General features: G+C 43.1%; 1 protein-coding gene across 1 annotated transcript in view; it reads left to right on the top strand.

Moving 5' to 3' along the window:
* ldlrap1b (low density lipoprotein receptor adaptor protein 1b) overlaps nt 1-25,824 on the top strand; it is a 78,942-nt gene that overhangs the window by 24,338 nt on the left and 28,780 nt on the right. Inside the window, exon 2 of the mRNA XM_072247085.1 lies at nt 23,252-23,394. Within this exon, the coding sequence (XP_072103186.1) occupies nt 23,252-23,394 (143 nt within the window). The remainder of the gene's footprint in view (nt 1-23,251; nt 23,395-25,824) is intronic.

The following is a 25,824-nucleotide window of genomic DNA, read 5'->3' as shown; positions in this document are numbered from 1 at the left end:
TAGACATCTGTGGAGGCCAAGTCATTGGGTGTATTTCAAGCAGAGGTTGATAGGTTTTTGGTTAATAAGGATGTCAAAGGTTATAGGAAAAGGGCAGGTGAATGAGATTGATAAGGAAAATAAATCAGCCACGTTCAAATGGCAGAGCAAACGTGATGGGCCAAATGGCCTAATTCTGCTCCTATGTCTAATAGCTTTCTGGTCTTATGGTGATGTTACCACATCAGGCTCTCTTTATAGTATCCTCTCACCCAACTCTTTGAGTCGCAGACCAAGCCAGAGATTTGGTTTCTTCTAAGTTTCTCACTAGAATCAAAACAGTTGTGGAACTCTCAGTAGGTTTGGATCACTGTCAGTAGAGGTTGCTGAATGGTGATTGGACATTTATTAGAATCCAGCGGAGATCAGCTAAAGCAAACAATCTGGGTTCAAATCTTCTGATTGTCTGGGCTCCATGCTAAAATGTGTTTTCCAATTGAGCCATCAGCCCCTTACAGTCTTGCTCACTTGGGTGGAGATTTTTGAGGGACGAATTCCAATTGTGCACTGCTTGAGAGAGATTAAAAACAGTTTAAAGGATTGGAGTTTGCTCACTTCTAGTCCCGGTTGGAAAGGCAGCTGAGGGGTGGGGGCACCGTCCCGGCCCTTTCCACCAGGAGCTGTGTGTTTGGTGAGTTGCATGTTCGAGTCCAGCTGACGTACCAATATTTGATCAATGGCAGCGAGAAGGAGGAATGTGGAAATATTGAGTGAGGCAGGGGCAGAGGGTGCAACATTGATACCCCAGTGCAGTCTTATCGTTGGCACCTCCTTCAAGTGAACCAGAGAGAATTGATGGAGAGGAGGAGTAACTATTTTTCCTGGAGAGTTATGAATCTGCGGAATTCTAGTGAAGCTGTAGAAGGTTCCTCATTAAATGTGCTGAAGGCACATTCTTGCATCATCATCGTCATCATTACGTGCTGTGTGGTATGACATGGGCGACCATGGTTTTACCCATGAGAATGATTGTTCTTGGCAAGTCTCTCTGCAGAAGTGGTTTGCCTTCTGGGCAGCGTCTTTACAAGACGGGTGACCCCAGCCATTATCAATACTCTTCAGAGATTGTCTGCCTGGCGTCAGTGGTCGCATAACCAGGCCTCGTGATATGCACCAGCTGCTCATACGACCATCCACCACTTGCTTCCATGGCTTCAAGTGACCCTGATCGGGGTGGGGGGGGGGGTGGCGAGGACACTAAGCAGGTGCTACACCTTGCCCAAGGGTGACCTGCAGGCTGGCAGAGGGAAGGAGCACCTTACACCTCATTTGGTAGAAACGTATCTCCACCCCACCACCCTATTAATACACTATTGATTTAATAAAATGCCTTGAACTTGATATTTTATATAAACAGACAAAATTAGGTGATTTTTTTTTGTTGTACAACTAAGTGTAAAATGTAAAAATTAAATATAATCTTTGTTTCTCACATGATGCTAGTGGAGGGAGGTAAGGCCTTTCACCTCTTTCGGTAGAGACGTATCTCCACCCCAACACCCATTTCTTGAATAGTAATGGATTAAGGATTATGGAGAAAAGTTAGGCAGGTAGGTGAAGCTGAGTCCATGGTCAGGTTGCCATGATCTTATTGAATAGTGGAGCAGGCTTGATAGGCCCTTTGGCCTACTTCAGCTCCTATTTCTTGTGTTCTTAATCCTACCAGGAGGAACAGGGACTGACTTCCTGACGACCAGGAGTAAGTATGTGAATTTTCACTGCAGTAGCCTGGTGTTTACAAAACAACTTGTGCATAAGCTGATGTTTACAGACAAGTCTGATCTCTAGACAACTATTTCTAATCTCCGCCTTACCGGGCATGTCTGGAGTTAGCCCTGAACAACTCAGTGCTTTTAACACACAATTAGCAAGCACAGGTTAGATCCAAACTCCAGAAACCAAAGGATCTGAACCCACATAGTTTAAACGTTGTAATTTCTTCTTCCCCTCCCCACCTTATTACGCTGATTTCTCCCCTTCATTTCCAGTTTTGGGTCTCGACCCAAAACATCGACTGTTTGTTCATTTTCATAGATGCTGCCTGGCCTGCTGAATTCCTCCAGCATTTTGTGTGATTGTGTTCCTTTAGTTTTAGCCAAACTCAGCTGGAATATAAAGAATATTACATTCAGCATTCTCATGTGTGTATGGAGAGGGAGAGAGGGAGAGAGAGAGAGAGAGAGAGAGAGAAATAGGTGCCAAGAATTAGAGGACCCTTTCATTTGGAGCATAGGCGTCTGCTGGGAGAAGTACGACTGCCTCAGTTTGATGGGGGGGGGGGGGGGAGGATTTATGAAATGGTTTAAACCGGAGCTTAAATGAGAAAACACCAACAGGGGCAGTTTGTATCATGAATCTGTAGTAAAGGTTTCCCTGTGCCTTCTCCTACAGCAATTACAGTGGATTCTGGTTAATTGGGACCAGTACATTTTGGCCCAATTAGCTGAAATTTCATGGAAATAGTTAAAGAGGTATGAAGAAAGACAAACTGAGTCTTCCACCTATTGTCTATTGTCTCAATAGACAATATTGTCTATTGTCTCAATAGACAATATTGTCTATTGTCTCAATAGATAATATTGTCTATTGTCTATTGATTAACAAGTTATGTATTTAAGTGAAATACAGAACAAATTAGAATACTAGCAACAGTACTGTAGTACATCTAGTGCAGACTCAGCAAGTCTAGAAACCTCTTCAGATCAATGAGCAATATATAGGGATTAACCAAGCATAGCGTCCACACCAAGCTGAAGCTGTAGCAAAGATGTATTCTGTCCACACTCTTGTATGGGTCAGAATGCTGGCGCAGGACAGAAAATGACCTCGCCAAACGGACGTCACTCCTCACCATGTGCCTCTAGAAGATCTTCAGGAGGCCATCATCTTCTTCATCTTTGGGCCAGGGAAGGTCTCCAGCCATGCCCTGCTCCTTCAGTGTCACCAAGAGGACATGGTCACAACCGTGAGCAAACATTGGAGATGGATTGTGCACGATACAAGAAGAGAGGCCAATGCCATCATCATTGAACCCCTGAAAGGCAGAGGAAATGGAGGAGACCAAAAGCAATGGTATCGTACCATGGAGGTAGAAATGAGGGCCCTGAACCACAGCGGGGGCTCAACAGAGAAGATGACAGAGATGGAGACCTTCAATGCTGGCCCAAACACCAGTGGCACAACAGGCAGTAACTAACTATAAAACTGTGTATTAGTTCCTAATACTTAATGACAGAGGATAAGTTCCTCGAGCATTTTGTGTGTATTGCATTGCAGTAAGCAGCTAGTTAATGTAGAAAGTTAAGAGCTTTGGTGTTACAGCAGATGTAAAATTTTATGGGGACTAGATAAGCCTGCCTGCTTCTGGTTTCATTAATTTTGACTTTTTATTTCTTGGCGTGTGTGCCTTCTGACAAGCCTGATACTTGTGGCCATTCTTGCTGCTCTTGAGAAGGTCGGGGATGAGCTGGTGTAATCCAGGGATGGATGTAAAGTACGTTATTGTGGTGGTTTAATTTGTCAGCTTGACCTGTCATAGAGCTGTTGCTGCAACCATACTGTGGGCTTGGTGACACACCTACACCAGAGCAGTTAAAGACAAGAGGTTTCCTTCTGCAAAGGACATTTTTGAAACAGATTGGCTCGTGCAGCAATTCATTAGCTTTGTCATGATAAGCAGCTTGTACTTCTCAATATTTAATTACAGAAATTGTTTCCAAAGATTGCAGTGATATTAAAACTCCATTACCTAGTCAGTAGCCTAGAGCTTTAGATAAACAGTTTGACCACCGTGCCCGAGTACTAGGTGCATTCCATATAGTTGTAGGCTTCAACACTGCTGAGGTAGTTTGCTCATGTGCCATCCGGAAATGCGCCTTTCCTGCGGCTGCCTTGAGGAAAAGTATGTATCACCTTTTCACCTTAGGCCCAGAAGTGCTCATTGCTGCCTTTTCTGCATTTGTGTAGATTATACTCTGACCCAGTGGTGGGTGCAGCATCAAACCACCAACTTTCCTGTTTGGTGCATGCAATAACCACTGACATTCACTAGTTTAGAGGTTAAACTTTCGTCTACACCCAGTGGCCACTTTATTAGGTACACCTGCTCGATAATGCAAATACCTGATCAGGCAGTCATGAGGCAGCAACTCAAAGAATAAAAGCTTGCAGACGTGGTCAAGAGGTTCAGTCATTTTTCAGACCAAACATCAGAATGGGGAAGAAATGTGATCTAAGTGACTTTGAATGATTATTGGTGCCAGATGGGGTGGTTTGAGTATCCCAGAAGCTGCCGATTTCCTGGGATTTTACGCACAACAGTCTCTAGAGCAGAGCTTCCCAACCTAGGTTTCAAGAACCTTTCGGTTAATGGTCAGGGTTCCATGGCATAAAGAAAGGATGGGAGCTCCTGCTTCTGAGTTTACACAGAATTAAAAAAAACATCAAGTGAGCGGTATTCTGTGGGCGAAAATACCTGGTCAATGAGAGAGGTCAGAGGAGAATAACCAGACTGGCTCAAGTTGAATGGAAGGTGATGGTAACGCAGGTTACCATGTGTTTCTTTTTATTTTAATTTCATTTTTATTTGGATACGGTATTCACAAGTAATACACAAACTTTTTTTAACTTATATAACCTTTTCCATTTTTTATGTGAGTAAATCTATATTAATTTGTACATTCACAAGTGCACACTGAGATAATATAGAAAATAATTTGGCACTCAAATAGATGTTTATGTGCAATTGTAATTCCACTCTATTAAACTAAATAATGTTAGTAGTTATTATAAAAAAAATATTAATAATAGTGTTTGAATACTAATGTCCATGTATCTCTTCCAGTCCTTTTCTTTCTGGTCCAAAATTTCCCCAGATCTTTTCTTTACTTGTGTTAATTCCACATTTTCCAAAAGGAACGGTAAACATTGGAGCCATTACCACGTGTTTCAACAGTGGTGTGGAGAAGCACGACACGTCAAACCTTGAAGTGGATGGGCTACGGCAGCAGATGACCACGAACAATGCAATTAGTGATGACTTTGTACCTAATAATAATAATACAGGGTAGCACAGTGGTGTAGTGGTTAGCACAATGCTTTACAGTACCAGCGTTCTGGGTTCAATTCTCACCCCTGCCTGTAAGGAGTTTGTACGTTCTCCCCGTGACCGCGTAGGTTTCCTCCAGGTGCTCCGGTTTCCTCCAGGTGCTCCGGTTTCCTCCCACAGCCCAAAGATGCATCGGCTGGTAGGTTACTTGGTGATTGTAAATTGTCTCATTAGAGGCTCGGGTTAAATCGCTGGTTGCTGGGTGGCGTGGCTTGAAGGGCTGGGAGGGCCTATTCTGCGCTCTATCTCAATTAAAGTGGCAACTGAGTGTAAAAAGGATTGCAATTGCAATTATAAAGTGGGTGCTCCCCTGCTGAGAGAGAAGTTAATTGAATTTGTGGATCTATTTTGCAACTGATTGAAGTGGCTATGAACTGTGTTTTAGAGTCTGCTTGGCTCGGTGTGTAACACACAGGAAGTAGAAACTAAATGGCCCCAGCCTGCTTGCGCTGCTCTTAGGACCTGCACCAGTCAGCTTAAACACTTATGAATGAATGGCCTGGCACAGCAGCAGGATGCTTTTACAGAGCGATCGGGTGTAGTTCAGACCGGTGGAGGTAAGGAGGTGTACGTTCTTGCTGTGACCATTTGCACTTCTCCTGGGTGCTCTGTTTTCCTCCCGTATTCCCACGGAGCACAGATTAGCGTTAGTAAGTTGTGCTCATACTACATCGGCACCGGAAGCAAAGCCACAGTCGCGAGCCGCCCAGCAGCACATAGTCATAATCATACTTTACTGATCCCGAGGGAAATTGGTTTTCGTTACAGTTGCACCATAAATAATAAATAGTAATAAAACTATAAATAATTAAATAGTAATATGTAAATTATGCCAAGAAATAAGTCCAGGACCAGCCTATTGGCTCAGGGTGTCTGACCTGCCAAGGGAGGAGTTGTAAAGTTTGATGGCCACAGGCAGGAATGACTTCCTATGATGCTCTGTGTTGCATCTCCGTGGAATGAGTCTCTGGCTGAATGTACCCCTGTGCCCACCCAGTACACTATGTAGTGGATGGGAGACATTGACCATGATGGCATGCAACTTGGACAGCATCCTCTTTTCAGACACCACCGTGAGAGAGTCCAGTTCCATCCCCACAACATCACTGGCCTTAAGAATGAGTTCATTGATTCTGTTGGTGTCTGCTACCCTCAGCCTGCTGCCCCAGCACACAACAGCAAACATGATCGCACTGGCCACCACAGACTCGTAGAGCATCCTCAGCATCGTCCGGCAGATGCTAAAGGACCTCAGTCTCCTCTGGAAATAGAGATGGCTCTGACCCTTCTTGTAGACAGCCTCAGTGTTCTTTGACCAGTCCAGTTTATTGTCAATTCGTATCCCCAGGTATTTGTAATCCTCCACCATGTCCACACTGACCCCCTGGATGGAAACAGGGGTCAACGGTACCTTAGCTCTCCTCAGGTCTACCTCCAGCTCCTTAGTCTTTTTCACATTTAAGCTGCAGATAATTCTGCTCACACCATGTGACAAAGTTTCCTACCGTAGCCCTGTACTCAGCCTCATCTCCCTTGCTCATGCATCCAACTATGGCAGAGTCATCAGAAAACTTCTGAAGATGGCAAGACTCTGTGCAGTAGTTGAAGTTCGAGGTGTAAATGGTGAAGAGAAAGGGAGACAAGACAGTCCCCTGTGGAGCCCCAGTGCTGCTGGTCACTCTGTCGGACACACACTATTGTAAACACATCTTTGCATTCTGTTATTCATTAATGCAAGTGATCCATTTCACTGTCTGTTGGGATGTACGTGTGACAAATACGGCCGGCCTCTAAAACATAATCAGATGGTCAGAGATAAGGAGTCTTCCCTTTTATTGTCAGAACGAATCAGTTCTAATGCCAGATCTCTCACTTCTGACAGTTGACTTGCTTTTTTCTCTCCACAGATGCTCTTTGATGTGTCTCGTATTATTTCCAGCATCCTCCTCTAGTTCAGATTTCTGCCGTGGACGGTCTGTTTTCTTGTTCTCACCCACCCCTCCTCCATTCTCATGCCACCAATCAGATCGCTCACTTGGAACGCATCAGAACTAAATGTGGCCTGAACAACCTCAATTGCCTCCCCCACCCCTGTACAGATATTCTCCCTGCTCCGTCCACTGCTTGGCCTGCCTGCAGCATTAAATCTACGTTTTCTTATATTTCTAGTTCCCATGAAGGACCATTGGCCTAAAATTTTAATTCCACCTCTCTCTTCACAGCTGTCACCTGACTGGGTAAATAGTTCCAGCATCTTCTCTCTTTATTTGAGAGTTGCAGCATCTGTGGTTTTATTTTTGCTATTCAGAATGTTTACTGATGGTTACAGCCACAGAATGAAATCTGATCAGCCCTCTGTAAAGTACGTTGACTGCACTGAACCTGTCTAAATGACTAGCTGAATGATGATCAAACCTAACATCTTTCCAACAGCAGATTTAAGCTGACTGGCCAAAAGTGTCCTATTTTTGACCCCCCTCCTGACTTAAACAAGAGCCTTGGCTTCAGGCTTTTCCAATTTAATGGCATGTTGCTGGAACTTGGTGAGTTTTGAAAATCCTCAGTCATGTTTCTGCTCCCTCTGGAGCTGCTTCCCTTAAAAACATTTGAATACACAGGAAGGAGGTACAGGAGCCTGAAGGCACACACTCAATGATTCAGGAACAGCTTCTTCCCCTCTGCCATTCCGATTTCTGAACGGACATTGAACCCGTGAACACTACCTCACTACTTTTTTTTCTCTTTTTGCAGTGCTTATTTAACTTTCTAAAGATAGATATGGTTATTGCAATTTACAATTTTTGTTATTATGTATTGCAATAGACTGCTGCCACATAATAACACATTTCACGACCTATGTCAGTGATATTAAACCAGATTCTGATTGTGATGTAAGCACTGGGTCCCAGCAACAGGTCTGCTTTTATTCCCATCAGCTTTTCCACTACTTTTTCTCCCTCAGGTTCAAGTTCAAATTCAAGTTTATCGTCATTTCAACTGCATATTACCCAACGAAGCAGCATTACTCCAGACCGTGAATAACGCAGTACACATAACTCTCTCGCGCCCACCACATAGAGTAATATTACCACAAATAAATTAACAAATCATTAACTGCATTTATGACACAATTTAAAAAGTAAAACAGTGTAGCACTACATACATGATGAGACCCCTTTGGTGCTGGTTCTGAAAAAAAAATCTCAGATCTGTGGTCCATCAGTAATGTCTGCAGTTTGGCTTGTTCTGGCTTTTGATTCAATATTTTCCTTGACCTCTGTTAACCACAGATGGTCATCTACCTCTTTAAAATCTCCTTTCTGATTGGTTTATACAGCATTTCTGCTGGGTCGTGTCAGATAGCTGCTTAAACATTTGCCATTGCTCATCTACTGATGTGTCTTTCAGACCGTTTTCCCAGTACACTCTGAGCAACTCTTCCTTCTCTCTCTGTCCCTCTCACTATACCCCTTGCCCATCCTCTGGGCTCCCCCCCCCCTCAGCCTCTCGTCCCATGGTCCTCTCGTATCCCCTTTTGCCTATCACCTGTCCAGCTCTTGGCTCCATCCCTCCCCCTCCTGTCTTCTCCTATCATTTTGGATCCCCCCCTCCCCCTCCCACTTTCAAATCTCTTACTAGCTCTTCTTTCAGTTAGTCCTGACGAAGGGTCTCAGCCCGAAACGTCGACTGCACCTCTTCCTAGAGATGCTGCCTGGCCTGCTGCGTTCACCAGCAACTTTCATGTGTGTTGCTTGAAATTCCAGTATCTGCGGATTTCCTCGTGTTAACTTATATAAACTGCTGGAGGACCTTGGCAGATCAGGCAGCATCTATAAACAGGAATAAATGGTCGACCACGGTCCTCTCTTCTCCCCTAACAGATTCTTCTTCTTCAGCCCTTTACCTTTTCCAGCTATATGAAACCCCCTTTTAGCGGGGGGTGTCTCTATAGATGTGGCCCATTAGCCCCTCGCTAACAGCCACCAGACAGCGGCGAGAAAACCACCTTTCTCAGTCTCCTGCTGAAAACCACCTTTCAGCAGGACTGGAGAAGAGCACTCCTGCTGCAGGGTCTCAGCCCAAAGTGTTGACTACTTTTTCCCGTAGATGCTGCCTGGCCTGCTGAGTTCCTCCAGCATTTTGTGTGTGTTACATGCTGTCTTAGATGAGATTAATCTGACCTCCTTACATTGGAGCAAATCTGAAAGTAGTCTGTTCCTGTTTAAGTTCCCTAACATGTTAATTCTAAGAGTCCCCACTTCACTCCTCCACATATAGAGCCTTGCCAATCTGATTAGCACAATTAACATAATATTACCCTCAAAAATTGCAGTTCCCTTAAATGTGTTTTTTTAAAATATTTCTCCATTCTTTGTGGATGTGTGTGAAGAGTAAGAATTTCAGGTTGAACCCTGTATACATTCTCTGATATTAGATTGAAGCATTGAACCATTGAGTTCAACGGTGAGGCGAAGCTCTCACTTGTGCTTTTCTCCCCCCACCCCCAAATCTTTATTTCCACCAAACTGACTGTACTTCACTACCCAGTACACCTGCATCTCTGCTCACTGCAGTGATGGCTTTCTCGATTAACAGTGCTCCTACACATCCCTTCCCCCTTTCCTCACTCAAAATAGTCTATGAAAGCACAGCTTATGACCTTGCTACCAGTATTAAGGGTGGTGGGGTGGAGATACATCTCTACCAAAGGGAGGTGTAAGGCGCTCCTTCCCTCCGCTTGCCTTGGGCAAGGTGTAACACCTTAGCCCCCCCAATGCCCCCGATCAGAATCACATGAAGCCATGGGACCAGGTGGTGGATGGTCGTATGAGCAGCTGGCATGTATCACAAGTCCTGGTTATGGAACCACTGACGCCAGGCAGACAACCTCTGAAGAGTATTGATAATGGCTGGAGTCACCCCCTCTTGTAAAGACACTGCCCAGAAGAAAGCAATGGCAAACCATTGCCTTTGTCCCCTCTGCCATCTGTTTTCTGATTGGACACTGAACCCAGGAACACTACCTCACTGCTTTTGCTTATTTGCATTTTTGCAGTACTTGTGTAATTTAACTAGTTAATTTTATTTTTATATATACTAATTCACAGTTTGTTCCCTATTATTATGTATTGCATTGAACTGCTGCCGCAAAGTTGGCAAATTTCACGACATGTGCCAGTGATATTAAACCTGATTCTGTAGAAAAATTTGCTAAGAACAATCAGACCATGATTGCCTACGTCATATGACACGGCACATAATGAATGAATGAACCAGTATTACAAAAGGTTGTGGTACGATTCAGTTGAAGCTTGTAGCAAGCCAAAAACTTAACTGCCCCTGCCTGGCTAAATGCAGCAGGATTGCCAAAGGCTCCTCATCTGCTTCGAAGCTCAAAACTAACCGTAGTTACGCGCATCTGAGCATTTTTCTTTAAACTGCCTGCTGGTTAGCTATGTACTGAACGCAACTTAATTCAAGGGAGATTATTTATTTGTAAAGTTGAATTACATGTATCATGAAACCAATTGGACCAGATGGTATTAATTTAGATTAGCATAACATTAGAAATTGGTATTTTTTCAAATATTCATTCAAAGGATGTGGGCTTTGCTGGCTGAGGCTAATTGCCCGTGAGAAAATGCTGGTGATATCTCTTCTTGAGCCTCTGCAACACACACACAATGCTAGAGGAATTCAGCAGTCAAGCAGCATCTATGGAGGGGGATAAACAGTCGACATTTCGGGCTGAAAAGGGTCTTGGCCCAAAACGTCGACTGAATATTCCCCTCCAGAGGTCTGCTGAGATCCTCCAGCACTTTGTGAGTGCTGCACTGCACTTTCAGCAAACCTTCAGAATCCTTAGTGTTTTTAAACATCTGCAGTTCTGTTTGGGATAGTGTTCCTGCATTTAGACCCAGCAGCGATGAAGCAAGGGCAATGTATTTGCAACTGAAGATGTTGTGTGTTTTGGAGGGCAAGTTCCAGTTGGTAGGTGGTGTTCACATGATTTTGTTCCCTTCTCCCTCCGTCTGGTACATGTGATGGGTTTGAAAGGTGCTGTCTAATGAGTCTTGGTGAGTTCCTGCAATGGTGTTACAAACTATTGCTACAGTGCTTCAGTAGTGGAGGGAGTGAACTAGTAGATGTGTGGTGGGGAATATATATAGACTGGCTGCATCACAGCCTGGTATGGAAACACCAATGCCCTTGAATAGAAAATCCTACAAAGAGTAGTGAATACGGCCCAGTCCAACACAGGTAAAGCTCTCCCCATCATTGAGCACATCAATATGTAACGCTGTCTCAGGAAAGCAGCATCCATCATCAGGGAACATCACCACCCAGGACATGCTTTCTTCTCACTGCTGCCATCTGGAAGAGGGTACAGGAGCCTCAGGACCCACACCAAAAGGTTCATGAACAGTTACTACCCCTCAATCATCAGTATCTTGAACCAAAAGGGATAATTACACTCAACTTCACTTGCGCCATCATTGGAATGTTCCCAGAGCCAATGGACTCACTTTCAAGGACTCTTCATCTCATGTTCTTGATAGCTTATTGTTAATTTATTTATTATTATTATTAACCCTTTCTTTCTGTATTTGCACAGTTGGTTGTCTTCTGCACTCTGATTAAACTCCCCAAGTTGGGTGGTCTTTCAATGATTCTGTTATGGTTATTATTCTATGGATTTGTTGAGTATGCCCGCAAGAAGATAAATCTCAGGGTTGTATATGGTGACATGTATGTACTTTGATAATAAAATTTACTCTGAACTTTGAAATAAATCAATATAAAATTTCAAATAATGGTAGCATTTTCAATGTATAGTTAAGATTTTTACTTGTCAATTTGAGGTGGATTTAAGATTTTGACTTTGCTTTAATGATTATATTTCTTGACATTTTTTTAAAATTGTAATAAAATCACTACACACTTTTTGGGTAAAGCTTTAACAGTTAATTTCAGTTTTCCACCTCTTATATTGTGATAAATTTTTAACCCGTGACATCAGTTTGTCTCTGTACTGATGCACTTTACTCTTTTCCAACTGTACAGACACCTTGCTCTGTTAAAATCAATGTGATTACCATTTCAGAGAGTATGGTGAATAAAGAGATGTTTTCTAAACATACAGTGGATTTAAAGTTCGCTGTTGGCCGTTTGCTTGTGCTTTTAAGATAATGACTATACTGGGATTTGGAGATCATTTTCAAATCTCGGCTACAGTAAATTATCTGTTGCAGACATTTAGTCTGCTTGAAAAATCCACAGAATTAAAATAATTACAGTTTTTAGAGTTCAAATGGGGAAAAAAACAAGTCTATTCTTGATTAAGTTCTCAGAGTTCCCGGAATCTGTATTCCTGGTTGTATTGCCATCATGAAGAAACTCATGATGTAGACTAGTGCCTGATTGGACTGAAGTTTTAGATGATAAATGTAGACCGAAGGAATATACTAACTGATTGCTGATCTGTTGCTATTATTTAAAGTAACTAGTGATAAGGGAAGTATTTTGTGTTGTTACAATAGATGCATCTCACATATGTGCCACCTATTGACTCTGGACATGATAATGACTCTGTCTTGGTGAAGGGTCTCAGCCCGAAATGTCTGTTTACCCTTTTCCATAGATGCTGCCTGGTTTGCTGAGTTCCTCCAGCATTTTGTGTGTGTTGCTTGGATTTCCGGCATCTGCAGATTTTCTCTTGTTTGTGCCCGGACATGGACCACTTTCAGTCTCTGAAGAACATTTTCCTCAGAATTTTGTTTTACTAAAGAGTGAAAGTTGCGATTTTGCCATCAAATCTGTCTCGTTGGTTTTTTCCGAACCAGCCTGCTGGTTTAATCCTACATTCCTGCTCACTGATGCCAGCATTTTTTTGAGAAGCTCTCTAATTCCTTTGGGATAACCTTATGGACTTCAGCAATCATTTGTAACAAGTTCTTCCACGTTATATGTATTCCCTGTAAAACAAAATATTATACCGTTACCTTCTTTTGAGTCTTCTTGTGACTACCTTAAAAGGTGGTTTTCTTGTGAAAGGAATTTATCCAATCAACCCAAATAATTTAGCCAGTTCTGATAAGAAATGTTGCAGGTGAAGTATACTACAAGCTTTGTATTTAGCGTAGAGGAAAGTATGTTTCAGCTATTTTTCTATTTATTTATTTATTAAGATACAGTGTGGAACAGGGCCTTTCATCCCTACAAGCCATGCGACCCAGCAATCCCCCGATTTAACCGCCACCTAATCACGGGACAATTTACAATGACCAATTAACCTACTAACTGGGACGTCGTTTTTCCGTGGGAGGAAACCAGAGCACCTGGAGAAAATCCACGCTGTCATGGGGAGAATATACAAACTCCTTACAGGTAGTGGCGGGGAATCAAAACTGGGTTGCCTGCACTGTAAAACCTTGTGCTAACCACTGTTGTGCTCTTCCACTTTTTATATGTATTCTCTGTGGGCACGTAGCCAAGTGGTTAAGGCATTCGACTAGCGATCTGGAGGTTGTGAGTTCGAGCCCCAGCCAAGGCGGTGTGTTGCGTCCTTGAGCAAGGCACTTAACCACACAGTGCTCTGCGACGACACCGGTGCCAAGCTGTATGGGTCCTTGCCCTTCCCTTGGACAACATCGGTGTCGTGGAGAGGGGAGACTTGCAGCATGGACATCTGCCGGTCTGCCATACAACCTTGCCCAGGCCTGCGCCCTGGAGAGTGAAGACTTTCCAGGTGCACATCCATGGTCTCGCAAGACTAACAGGTGCCTTTATTTATGTATTCTCTGTAAAACAAAACAGCATGCTGTTATCATCTTTTGATTCTTCTTGTGACTACCTTAAAAGGCTGTTTCCTTATGAAGATAATCTATCCAATAAACCTAAATAATTCAGCCGGTTCTGATAAGAAATATTGCAGGTGAAGTATATTACAAGTTTGGCCTTTAGCATAAATGAAAATGTGTTTAAGCTATTTTTCGATGATTAACTTGGTTTAGAGTCAGTTCTTAGAAATACAGAACTTTGAGCTCTCTGCATGGCTCCAGTTTATACTTAACTATATTGATGTTGCATGTATATGCCACAGATGTGTCCTACCCTGAAATGTCACATGCTGGCTGATGCCACTGATCTGTCTGTGTCTGTGTTGGGTTGCACCTCGGTTCCCATGGAATGGAATCTATCTTGTGAATTAGAGCTTCGCAGTGACTGGGTTCCACAATGGCGACAGTGAACCATCGCAATGTGTGGCAGGCTGCTTATGCCCGCAAGGAAACGAATCTCATGGTTGTATATAGTGACATATACGTACTTTGATGGTAAACTTACTTTGAACTATTTTCTTCAATTCAGCTTTTTGTCTTCCAACAACGTAGAGTTAGAGCTGCAAGTAATTCTCATGATGTAAGATAGACCTGTGAATTGAATAGAAAGGGCTCTGAACTTGAAACTTAATTCCTGGTTACCTCAGATTCTAGATATAGTAAAACTCTGCCCACCTACCCACCTACACACCAACCTGTCGTAGAATTGATATATGAGATATTTGCAACTCTGATACTGGATGAGCAGATTTTCAGAATTATTGGATGTTATTCATACTAAAACAATGTTTTAATTCAGTTTTTTAGATTATATAAATTTCCCAGCAAACACAGTAAGTCATTGTCATAGTAATACTTTATTGATCCCGAGGGAAATTGGTTTTCGTTACAGTTGCTGTAATTAAAGAGTAATAAAACCATAAATAATTAAATAGTAATATGTAAATTATGCCAGGAAATAAGTCCAGGACCAGCCTATTGGCTCAGGGTGTCTGACCCTCCAAGGGAGGAGTTGTAAAGTTTGATGGCCACAGGCAGGAATGGCTTCCTAGGATGCTCAGTGTTGCATCTAAGGATAAAGAGAGCCCAGGGAATGACACTGTTCTGTTATGATTGTCACTTTGAAACATTAAATTAATTCTAAGGAAGACATGGGAATCCAAATTGCAGGTCTAACTTTGAGTTTACCTTAAGCGAGGCGTGCACATATCACGTGGTAGTGTGATGAGATATGCAGTTCATGTATTTATACTTGTAACCCGTGATGAATTATTTAAGTGATCAAGAATGCTTAATCAACCTATATGTATACTTGATTATTCAAATGTTACTGAAATATTAAATACACAACAGTTGGAAGGGACCATGGAATCCAGGGCACCAGCACCTCGGAAAGGAAAATAGCAAACATTTAGTGGGCCAAGTTCTGAACCTTGAGCTTTACCAAATGTTATTATGTGCCATGCTGTTTGACATCATCATTATGTGCCATGCCATATGACATCATCATTATGTGCTGTGCTGGTTGATGTGGACAATCATGGTCGATGACCATGATTGTTCTTGGCAAACTTTTCTTCTGAAGTGGTTTGCCATTGCCTTCTTCCTGGGCAGTGTCTTTACAGGACTCGTGACCCCGGCCGTCATCAATACTCTTCAGAGATTGTCTGCCTGGGGACAGTGGTCACATAACCAGGACTTGTGATATGCACCAGCTGCTCGTACGACCATCCACCACCTGCTCCCATGGCTTCAGGTGACCCTGATCAGGGAGCTAAGCAGGTGCTACACCTTCGCCAAGGGTGACCTGCAGGCTAGCGGGGGGAAGGAGTGCCTTACACCACATTTGGTAGAAATGTACGTATCTCCACACTGCCACCGAAACCATATGGTTGAACACTGGATTATCACAGAGTTTCACTGCACAAGAGTGCCAAGCCACTTCTGGGATGGGAACTGTGGTTGGTGGCTGAAAGGGGAAGAGCATTCTTTTTCTTTTTGCTACAACTTGCAACTTCATACATTAATGTTTCAGTTCTCCTTGTGGCAAAATATGTTCAAAATTGAGGTTGAATGGTTTTCATAGAGAACTTTGAATTGAGTCTCCAATCTGCTGATGAAGTTTCCAATCTGGTTTTGGTTTAAACCGGTCATCAAAACCTTAATTTAAGGTCTTCCAATATCTCCATAGAACAGAACACTGGACAAATATCAGAACCTCTCTTGAGAAGATTTATAAATAATCTACTGAAGGTCTTTCATTAATATCACTCTTCTTTTTCTTTCGAATAACTTTATTTAAATGCCAAATTTTGTTTTTATGTTAGATCAGTGGATTCCAACCTTTTTTATGACATGGACCCCTACCATTGACCGAGGAGTCCATGGACCCCAGGTTAGGAACCCCTGTTTTAGATAGACTCTAATCCATTACCAAGACAACATTGACTGTTTCCCATCAACCCCAGGACAGTTCATTCCTCCAAGAGGACCACAACCTTGTCATGATTTGGAGGTTCACGTGCCTCAGTGACCCAGAGAGCTATGTTGGTTGGAGTCAGAGCCTTGTGCTTTGACTCTTGGTAGGGTCAACAATCCTGAACTGCTCAAAGGGTAGAGGCCAGACTAAGAGTAGTCCATTGATCCTCCAGGTTCAGGGGTTCATCTCAGGGCTGACAACCTCTACTGGTCAAAAAAATTGTTATGGAAACAGCAATGAAGAATTCTTCTATGTGGCCAAGGACAGATAGGGATGGAGGACCTTCACTGCTGCCCTAAACACCAGCAGTATAGACAGTAGACAATAGGTACAGGAGTAGGCCGTTCAGCCCTTTGAGCCAGCACTGCCATTCACTGTGATCATGGCTGATCATCCACAATCAGTATCCAGTTCCTGCCTTATCCCCATAACCTTTGATTCCGCTATCTTTAAGAGCTCTATCCATCTCTTTCTTGAAAGCATCCAGAGACTTGGCCTCCACAGCCTTCTGGGGCAGAGCATTCCACATATCCACCATTCTCTGGGTGAAAAAGTTTTTCCTCAACTCCGTTCTAAATGGCCTACCCCTTATTCTTAAACTGTGGCCTCTGGTTCTGGACTCACCCATCAGCAGGAACATGCTACCTGCCTCCAGCGTGTCCAATCCCTTAATAATCTTATATGTTTCAATCAGATCCCCTCTCATCCTTCATGAGAAATTAATAATAAAAGGCAGTTAATTAGGTGATACACACAAAATGCTGGAGGAACTCAGCAGGCCAGGCAGCATCTATGGAAAAGGGTACAGTTGACATTTCAGGCCAAGACCCTTCAGCAGGATGTTGCTTGGATTTCCAGCATCTACAGATTTTCTTTTGTTTGTGATTAGGTGATGACTGCCCTTATGATGCATGTGAATAAGTCAATTGACCTGAAGTATCACTTAAGCCCATCACCCCTACTGGGACACGGCCCACTGACAGCAGCTTGCCAGAGTCCATTAGCCTAGGCCAGTCTTTCAAGTTGCCCTCGGGTGTAGTTCATCTTCCTGCACCAGATGAAGGTCCTTCCTCTTCCAGGGATGAGGTCTTTGGAGCTTCTGTTGGCATTTCTGTAACACTGGGTTTTTATGGGATGGGTTTGCTCGCCCCGTGCTCAGCTCTCCTCCTTTAGCAGCTAGGCTTGGGACCTTTCAAGGGGAGTTAACCTGAATAAGCCAGGGTTATTTCCTGTCCCCAAGATACAGGTGGACTGCAAACAAGTTTACAATATCACTGATGCTGGAAATCTTCATCCACTTGGGCAGCATCCATGGAGGGAGAAACAGTTGATGTTTCTTATCAGAAGCTTTTCAGATGTCAATACATGGTTGGTTATTGAGAGGAAAGTCCAGTGTGTGTGTATTATGTTCCACACTGTTGTTCAGTGGTTGATATGCTGTTGGGTCTGTCTTTCTGGTATCAGCTCAGATGTGGAAAGTAACAACTTTGGGGTGGGGGGGGAATAAATATCTATTCATGTCAGTGTGAGTAGCCAGATGGAATCATTCAGAGCCGTTCCAGTTTGCACATTGCTATGGCAAAAAGCCGGCCGTTGGCAGGGTGGCATCCGCACCGGACTTCAAGGCGAGTGGTCCTGGGTTCAAATCCGGCCGGCTCCTTGCACGCTTTCCGTCCGTATTGATCTATCAACTCACCCTCGTTTAAAAAAAAAATTAGACAAAATGTTAAAGAAACAGTAAGGTTGCTACCCAATGCGCCATAAAGCGCAGAAAGAAAAAAAAAATAGCGAAAAAGAATTAATGTTTATTTGCATTTGGCTTAGGAGACAAACTCATGTAATACCTATTGTATAATTACTCTTATGCATCAATTGGATTTCAACAATTACAAATCTTTCTTTATGTTAAGAATATTTATTGAGATACAGCGTAGAATAGGACCTTCTGGCCCTTCGAACCATGCTGCATAGCAATCCTAACCCATTCAATTTATAATGACCAACCACCCACCCAACCGTGGTCCATGGGGAGGACGTGCAAACTCCTTGCAGGAAGGAGCAGGAATTGAACCTGGGTTGTCTGTGCTGTAAACCGTTGTGCTAACCCCAATGTTCAATCTGTCTCTCATGCTCCTGACCTCTATTGATTCTTTCTGTCTGTGCAGAGCTCCCAGTTATGGCTTCTTATCTCTCTTCTAACTATCACCCCCCCCCCCCACCCCCAGCTACATCTGTTAGGCTAATGAATTCTTTAAAATGAGATTTGCTAATATTAATGTGTGTAAAATATTCTCTGGCTACTCAGTTTTGTTTTGAATCTCATCCAATTTTATTTTTAACTCAAGTTGCCTTTGGGGCAAGCATGGGAAAGATAATACCAGCAATAAACAACATTTATATCTAAACAATCTGATATACGTGTGTGTGTGTGTGTGTGTGTGTGTGTGTGTGTGTGGTCTATATCAAAATTATAGGGTTAAGTCACAAAGTAATGCTTCAAGGTGTGCCAACTATCTTTGTAATTGATTGGGTGCCTATTTGCTTATTTCTTCTTGAATCATGCACTCTGGTCCAAAGTACCCTTGATCCATTTTTAAATTAGATCAGTTTGGCATCTTCAGTGTTTTCACTTTAGGCTTAAGCCTTTCAATCATTAAAATTGCTGAAAGTATATCAGTTTGCTTTCAACCTCCATAAGGGTTAGCAATCTCCTTTCCTTTACAGTCTTAAGTAATGGAATAGATGGAAGTTCAAATATTCACAATGTTTGCTATGGAATGTGCAACTGAATGCAACATAAGCTCTAGTGTTGTATCTTTAACAATGGAGAGGTAATAAATGATGGTGGTGGGGTAGGCATTGATTTACAGAGCACAGCAACAGTTTAACTTAGGAGTCTGCGGAGATTCAGCATGACATGTAAAACTTTGACAAACTTCTGTAGATGTGTAGTGGAGAGTGTATTGACTGGCTGCATCATAGCCTGGTACAGAAGCATCTTACAAAAAGTAGTGGGTATGGCCCAGTCCATCACGGATAAAGCCCTCCCCACCATTGAGAACATCTACATGAAATGCTATCGCAGGTAGCAGCACCCGTCATCATGGATCCCCACCACCCAGGTCATGCTCTCTTCTCGCTGCTGCCATCAGGGAGTAGGTACAGGAGCCTCAGGTCTCACACCACCAGGTTCAAGAACAGTTATTACCCCTGAACTACTTGGCTCTTGAACCAAAGGGGATAACTTCACCCAACTTTACTTGCCCTATCATTAAAATGTTCCCACAACCAATGGACTCACCATCTCATGTTCTCGATATCTTTTGTTTATTTATTTATTGTTATTGTATCTTTCTTTTTGTATTTGCACAGTTTGTTGTCTCTTGCACACTTTTGGTACGATCTTACATTGATTTTAGACCATAAGACAAAGGAGCAGAAGTCGGCCATTTGGCCCATCGAGTCTGCTCTGCCATTTTATCATGAGCTGATCCATTCTCCCATTTAGTCCCACTCCCCCGCCTTCTCACCATAACCTTTGATGCCCTGGCTAGTCAGATACCTATCAATCTCTGCCTTAAATACACCCAATGACTTGGCCTCCACTGCTGCCCGTGGCAACAAATTCCATAGATTCACCACCCTCTGACTGAAAAAATTTCATCGCATTTCTGTTCTGAATGGGCGCCCTTCAATCTTTAAGTCTTGCCCTCTCATACTAGACATTATTGTGGTTATTTTTCTTTGGATTTGTTGAGTTTGCCCACAAGAAAATGAATCTCAGGACTGTACATGGTGACATAAATGTACTTTGATAATAAATTTACTTTGAACTTTGAACAAAATGCTCTGCAAGTGAGGCAGCATCTGTGGAAATGAACAAACAGTTGACATTTCAGGCTGAGACCCTTCTTCAGAACTGCGAAGGAAGGGGGAAGACACCAGAATAAAAAGGTGGGGGGGAGGGGAAAGAGGATAGCTAGGTGAGGCCACATGGGTGGGAAAGGTAAAAGGCTAGAGAGGAAGGAATCTGAGAGGAGAGTGGATCACTGGAGAAAAGGAAGGAGGAGAGACTCCGGGGAGGTGATAGGTGGGTGAGAAGAGATGAGAGGAGAGAATGGGGAATAGAAAAAGAGGGGAGGGGGAGGAAAATATTTTTTTACTGGGAGGAGAAATCAATGTTCATGCCATCAGGTTGGAGGCTACCCAGGTGGAATATAAGCTGTTGCTCCTCCAACCTGAGTGTGGCCTCATCTTTGCACAAGAGGAGGCCGTGGACCGACATGTTAGGACAGGAACGGGAACCAGAATTAAGATGTTGAGCCACCGGGAAGTTCTGCTTTGGCAGATGGGGTGACGAAACAGTCGCCCAGTCTGCAGTGGGTCGCACAAGGAGGCCGCATCAGAGACACCAGATGCAATAGGCGACCCTGGCATATCTGCAGGTGAAGTGTTGCCTCACCTGGAAGGACAGTTTGGGGCCCTGAATGGAGGTGAGGGAGTGCTTTGGCCGTTTGCAGGGATAAGTACTGGGGCGGGGGCTGGGGGGAGATTAATGGGGAGTGATAAGGGTGGGGGTGGGGGAGATTAATGGGGAGGGATGAATTGACAAGGAAATCATGGAGGGAGCAATCCGTGTGTAAAGCGGAGAGTGGAGGAGAGGTAAAGATCTCTTTGCTGACAGGATCCCTTTGGAGGTGGCGGAAGTTGCGCAGAATGATGGGTTGGATGGAAGGTTAAAAATTTCCAAAGTTTTAACCTTGCATCTGAATGCAAGATGAGGGCTTCTCTAAGTGGAAGTGGAGGTGGTGTACAGGAATCTCACCAATTTAGTAGTTTCCATTAGTCACTTAAAGTGCAAAAGATCCTTGCCCTGTGTGTGTGGTCCAACCAGAGAAGGCTGTTCAACAGATAATATAACAAATAGTCCTGGACCTGAAATGTTTGCTTCTTTTTTTTCCAGCATTGTTTTGTTTTTATTTTGGGCGAGCCTCGGACCGGAAGCAATAGCCTCAGAATAGAAGGGTGTCAGAGATGAGGAGGAATTTCTTTAGTGGTGAATCTGTGTTATTCATTGCCACAGACATCTGTGGAGGCCAAGTCATTGGGTATATTTAAAGCAGAGGTTGATAAGTTCTTCATTAGTAAGGGGGGCACAGGTTATGGGGTGAAGGCAGGAGAATAGGGTAACAGGAGAGCAATAATAAATCAGCCATGATTGAATGATGGAGTAGACTCAATGGGCCGAATGGCCTAATTCTGTTCTACAATCTTTTTTTCAACTTCGGAATTGCTTTTAATTTTCATCAACAGAAACATTCCCCAGTATAAGTGGTATTTACAATGCAGAGAGGTGTTTTGATCTTGAATGAGCTTTTGTGTCTGTTATTTGAATTCCTCGATCTGACTACAGGTGTGATAAAGTGTGCCAATAATCATGTGGTCTTAATTGGAAAGCGGAAAGTAAAGGGATAAAGAATGCATATTTAAGTTTTAACTAATAGTATGTCTGTTTTAACAATGTCAATTTTATTAGACCATCTCTTCCTGATAATATTATTTGTACATAAATGATTTGATCATTAGGAGCAAGCTAGAGAAAGTGCTTTGAAGTATCTCTCATGTTAATTATCTTAAGAAATGTGTTGTGCAGTGGAAATGGCTGAACGTTAGCTTCAGGAAATTGCATGCTTTGAGGTTTTAATGTACATGCCTGGACGTGTACCTTGACTGCTTCTGGAAAGTCGAGTGTAAACTTCACTCGTTTTGAGGTGTATTTTCTGCAACTTCTTTCAAACTTCTTTTCAAAAGTTCAAAGAGATCAAAGTAAGTTTATCGTCAAAGTACATATATGTCACCATATATGACCCTGAGACTCATTTTCGTCTGGTCATACTCAATAAAGCCATAATAGGATCAGTGAAAGACCGCGGCAACTTGGGCAACAGACAACAAACTGTGCAAATGCAAAAAGATTATCATTGATTAACAAAATGTTACTTGTTCCATAGTGCATTTCCACAGATTCTCTATTCTCTGGCTAAAGAAAGTTATCTGGTCTTAGACTCCCCCACTATAGGAAACATGCTGTCCACATCCGCTCTATTGAGGCCTTTCAACATTCGATAAGATTCAATGAGGTCACCCCTCACTCTTCTGAATTGATACCTTTGCACCTAGAAAATAGAGCTTTTGGTTTAAAAGCATCTACAATGCTTTGCAAATGACTTAGTTCATAAAACTGCTGAATGATAATTAACTTCATGTAGTTATTAAGATACAGCGCAGAATAGGCCCTTCGAGCTGTACTGCCCAGTAACCCCGGATTTAACCATTAACCTAATGCAATGACCAATTAACCAACCAACCAGTATGTCTTCGGACTGTGGTGGGGAGAAACCGGAGCACCCAGGGGAAACCCGCGTGGTGAGGGGGGAAATGTACTGACTCCTTACAGGCAGCGGTGGGAAGTGAACCCATGTCACTGGTACTGTAAAGTGTAGTGCCACCCAAATTTGATTTGGTGATGGAACTCATTTCTAATTTAGTGTTTTTTCCGAATGAGTGCAAAAGGTAGAATTGTGGAATCTTTTCCTGTCGGATCACAGAATTCAGGTAACTGGAGAAATCCTCCAGCAAGAACAAGTGGAAAATCTACTCCAATGTTCTGTTAAATCTTGTAGCTACTGATTTAAATAAAAAGGTGCAACAGAATCTGAACTTGCTTGCTAACGGCAGCTTTGAACTTGCATGTCTTAATCTACTTTCCTTTTTTTTTTCTTCAAGAGCTGCCAGAAAACTGGACAGATACAAGGGAAACACTCCAGGAAGGAATGATATTTAATCTGAAGTATCTGGGCATGACCCTAGTTGAAGAACCAAAGGGGGAGGATATGTCTTCTGCCGCTGTCCGAAGGATAGTTGCTATGGTAATGCCTGATTTGGCCTAAGTGTTGTCTACATTGTACATTTTGAATGCTTGATTATGGGGACATGAAAGCATTGAGTTTTCCTGGGTTTAGATGTCCAAACTTGTACCAGCATGGAATAAATGATGCATCATTGTGGGCTATGTCACTTTTGCAGAGTCCACTTCTGCATTTGTGCTTGATTGAAAACTTTTATGAATATCAAAATTACCTTCTGTCACTACCAGGAACTGGCATATTAAACCTCCTAACTAAGCACGGGATCAAACACCAAAATTAATACAACCAACACACGTCAAAGTTGCTGGTGAACGCAGCAGGCCAGGCAGCATCTGTAGGATCTCTTGAATTTCCAGCATCTGCAGAATTCCTGTTGTTTGCACCAAAATTAATAATTGGTTTATTATTGTCATATGTACCAAGTTACAGTGGAAAACTTTCATGGGTATGTCATCCTGATATACCATCCCGCACAGAGGTACTGTAGGTAGTACAAAAGAAAAGCAGAACTAAATCAATGGTTTAGTTTAATATCAGAGAATGTATACAGTACACAACCTGAAATTCTTACTCTTCACAGACATCCACGAATATCAGAGAATGTATACAGTACACAACCTGAAATTCTTACTCTTCACAGACATCCATGAATATCAGAGAATGTAGACAGTATACAACCTGAAATTCTTATTCTTCACAGGCATCCACAAATATCAGAGAATGTATACGGTATACAACCTGAAATCCTTACTCTTCACAGGCATCCATGAAACAGAGAGGAAAAAAAACCCAAAGAATGAATGACAGAAAAACATTAGAACTGCAGTGCCCCAGTCTCCCTTCCCATGCACAAGCAGCAGCAAAGGATGAACCCTCCCCTACTTGTTCCAGCAGAAAGCATCTGATTCCCACTGCCTACAAAGCAATAGCAAGCTGCCAAAGACCATGATCAATAGTCCTGTCAAAAACTACTGTTCATCCCACCTCAACATCTCAACAGGCCCTCCCTGTCACTAGTGAGGGAGACAGAGTTATCATTCCTGCCACAGTGAGACAGGAGGCCAACAGCTCGCTGTTCCAATGTTACAATCTGCAGTGTCGCTTATTTCAAGTTCCCCTGACTTGAGTATCAGCAGAAAGCTCTCTCTCACCATCGAGAGGGAGAGAGAGAGCAATTACTCGCGCGCAGAGGCCCCCCACAGCCGCACCTGCTCTGTCGATGATTTGATCTCGCGTAACACAGGGCTGCACGAAGCAGCATCTTAAAGGATGTCTTCCAAACCCCTCCTGGAGATCCCGAAGCGCGGGCCAAAGAACAGGAACCACAGTCTGTGAAGAATGTAGTCTGATTGAAGCTGGAGATTATGGACTCCAACAACATAGAGCAGGAAGACAAATAAAGATAGCATTTACCCATTATTAAACAAGCTCATGAAGATGTTCATGTTAGTAATAATGTATTGATGCACACTGATTAAATACACAATAGAACATAGAATAGTACAGCACAGTACAGGCCCTGCGGCCCACAATGTTGTGCCAACCCTTAAACTCTACCTCCCATATAACCCCTCCACCTTAAATTCCTCCATATACCTGTCTATCAGTCTCTTAAATTTCACTGAATGAAAGGAGGAGATTTGATAGAGCTCATCATTTTGTTTTGGGGTATAAAGGATAAACGCAAGCAGGCTTTTTTTCCACTGAGGTTAGGTGGGACAACAACTGGAGGTCAGGGGTGAAAAGTGAAAAGTTTAAGGGGAACATGAGGGGAAACTTCTTCACTCTGAGGAGTGTGGAACAAGCTGCCGGTGCAAGTGGTGCATGCGAGCTCGACCTCAACGTTGAAGAGAAGTTTGGATAGGTACACGGATGGTAGGAATATGGAGGGCTACGGTCCCAGCGCAGGTAGTTGAAATGGTTTGGCACAGTCTAGATGGGCCAAAGGGCCTGTTTCTGTGCTGTACTTTGCTGCGACTCCTCGACTTTCATGAAGGGCTGGAGGTGCGGGAGTCTTGGGTCCCACACCGCCAGGTTTGGGGGCAGTTGTTCCCCTGCAGCTGTCGGGCTCCTGGACCGGCTTCACACACTCCAGCGCTGAACTGACTCTGTGGCCTGTGGGGTCACTTCTGCGAACTCTGCAGCTCATGTTCTCAATTTCCTTTGTTTCATTTTGTTTTTAACTATTTGCACAATACGTCCCCTTTTGCACGTGGGATGTCTGTCGATCTTTGTCATGTCGGGATTTTCGTGGGTTCTATTGTGTTTCTTTGCTTTTGTGGCTGCCTGCAGAAAGATGAAGCTCAGGGTTGTATATGGTATACGTACTTCAATCCTGTCCTCTGGCAGTGTAGCAGTTAGCGCAACAATATTACAGCTGAGGATGTCGGAGTTCCGAGTTCAATTCCAGCATCCTCTGTGGGGAATCTC

Source organism: Mobula birostris, chromosome 30 (genome assembly GCF_030028105.1).
Source record: "Mobula birostris isolate sMobBir1 chromosome 30, sMobBir1.hap1, whole genome shotgun sequence".
Lineage (NCBI taxonomy): Eukaryota > Metazoa > Chordata > Chondrichthyes > Myliobatiformes > Myliobatidae > Mobula > Mobula birostris.
The sequence above is the reverse complement of the archived record's forward strand: the minus strand, read 5'-3'. Positions and strand labels throughout refer to the sequence as shown.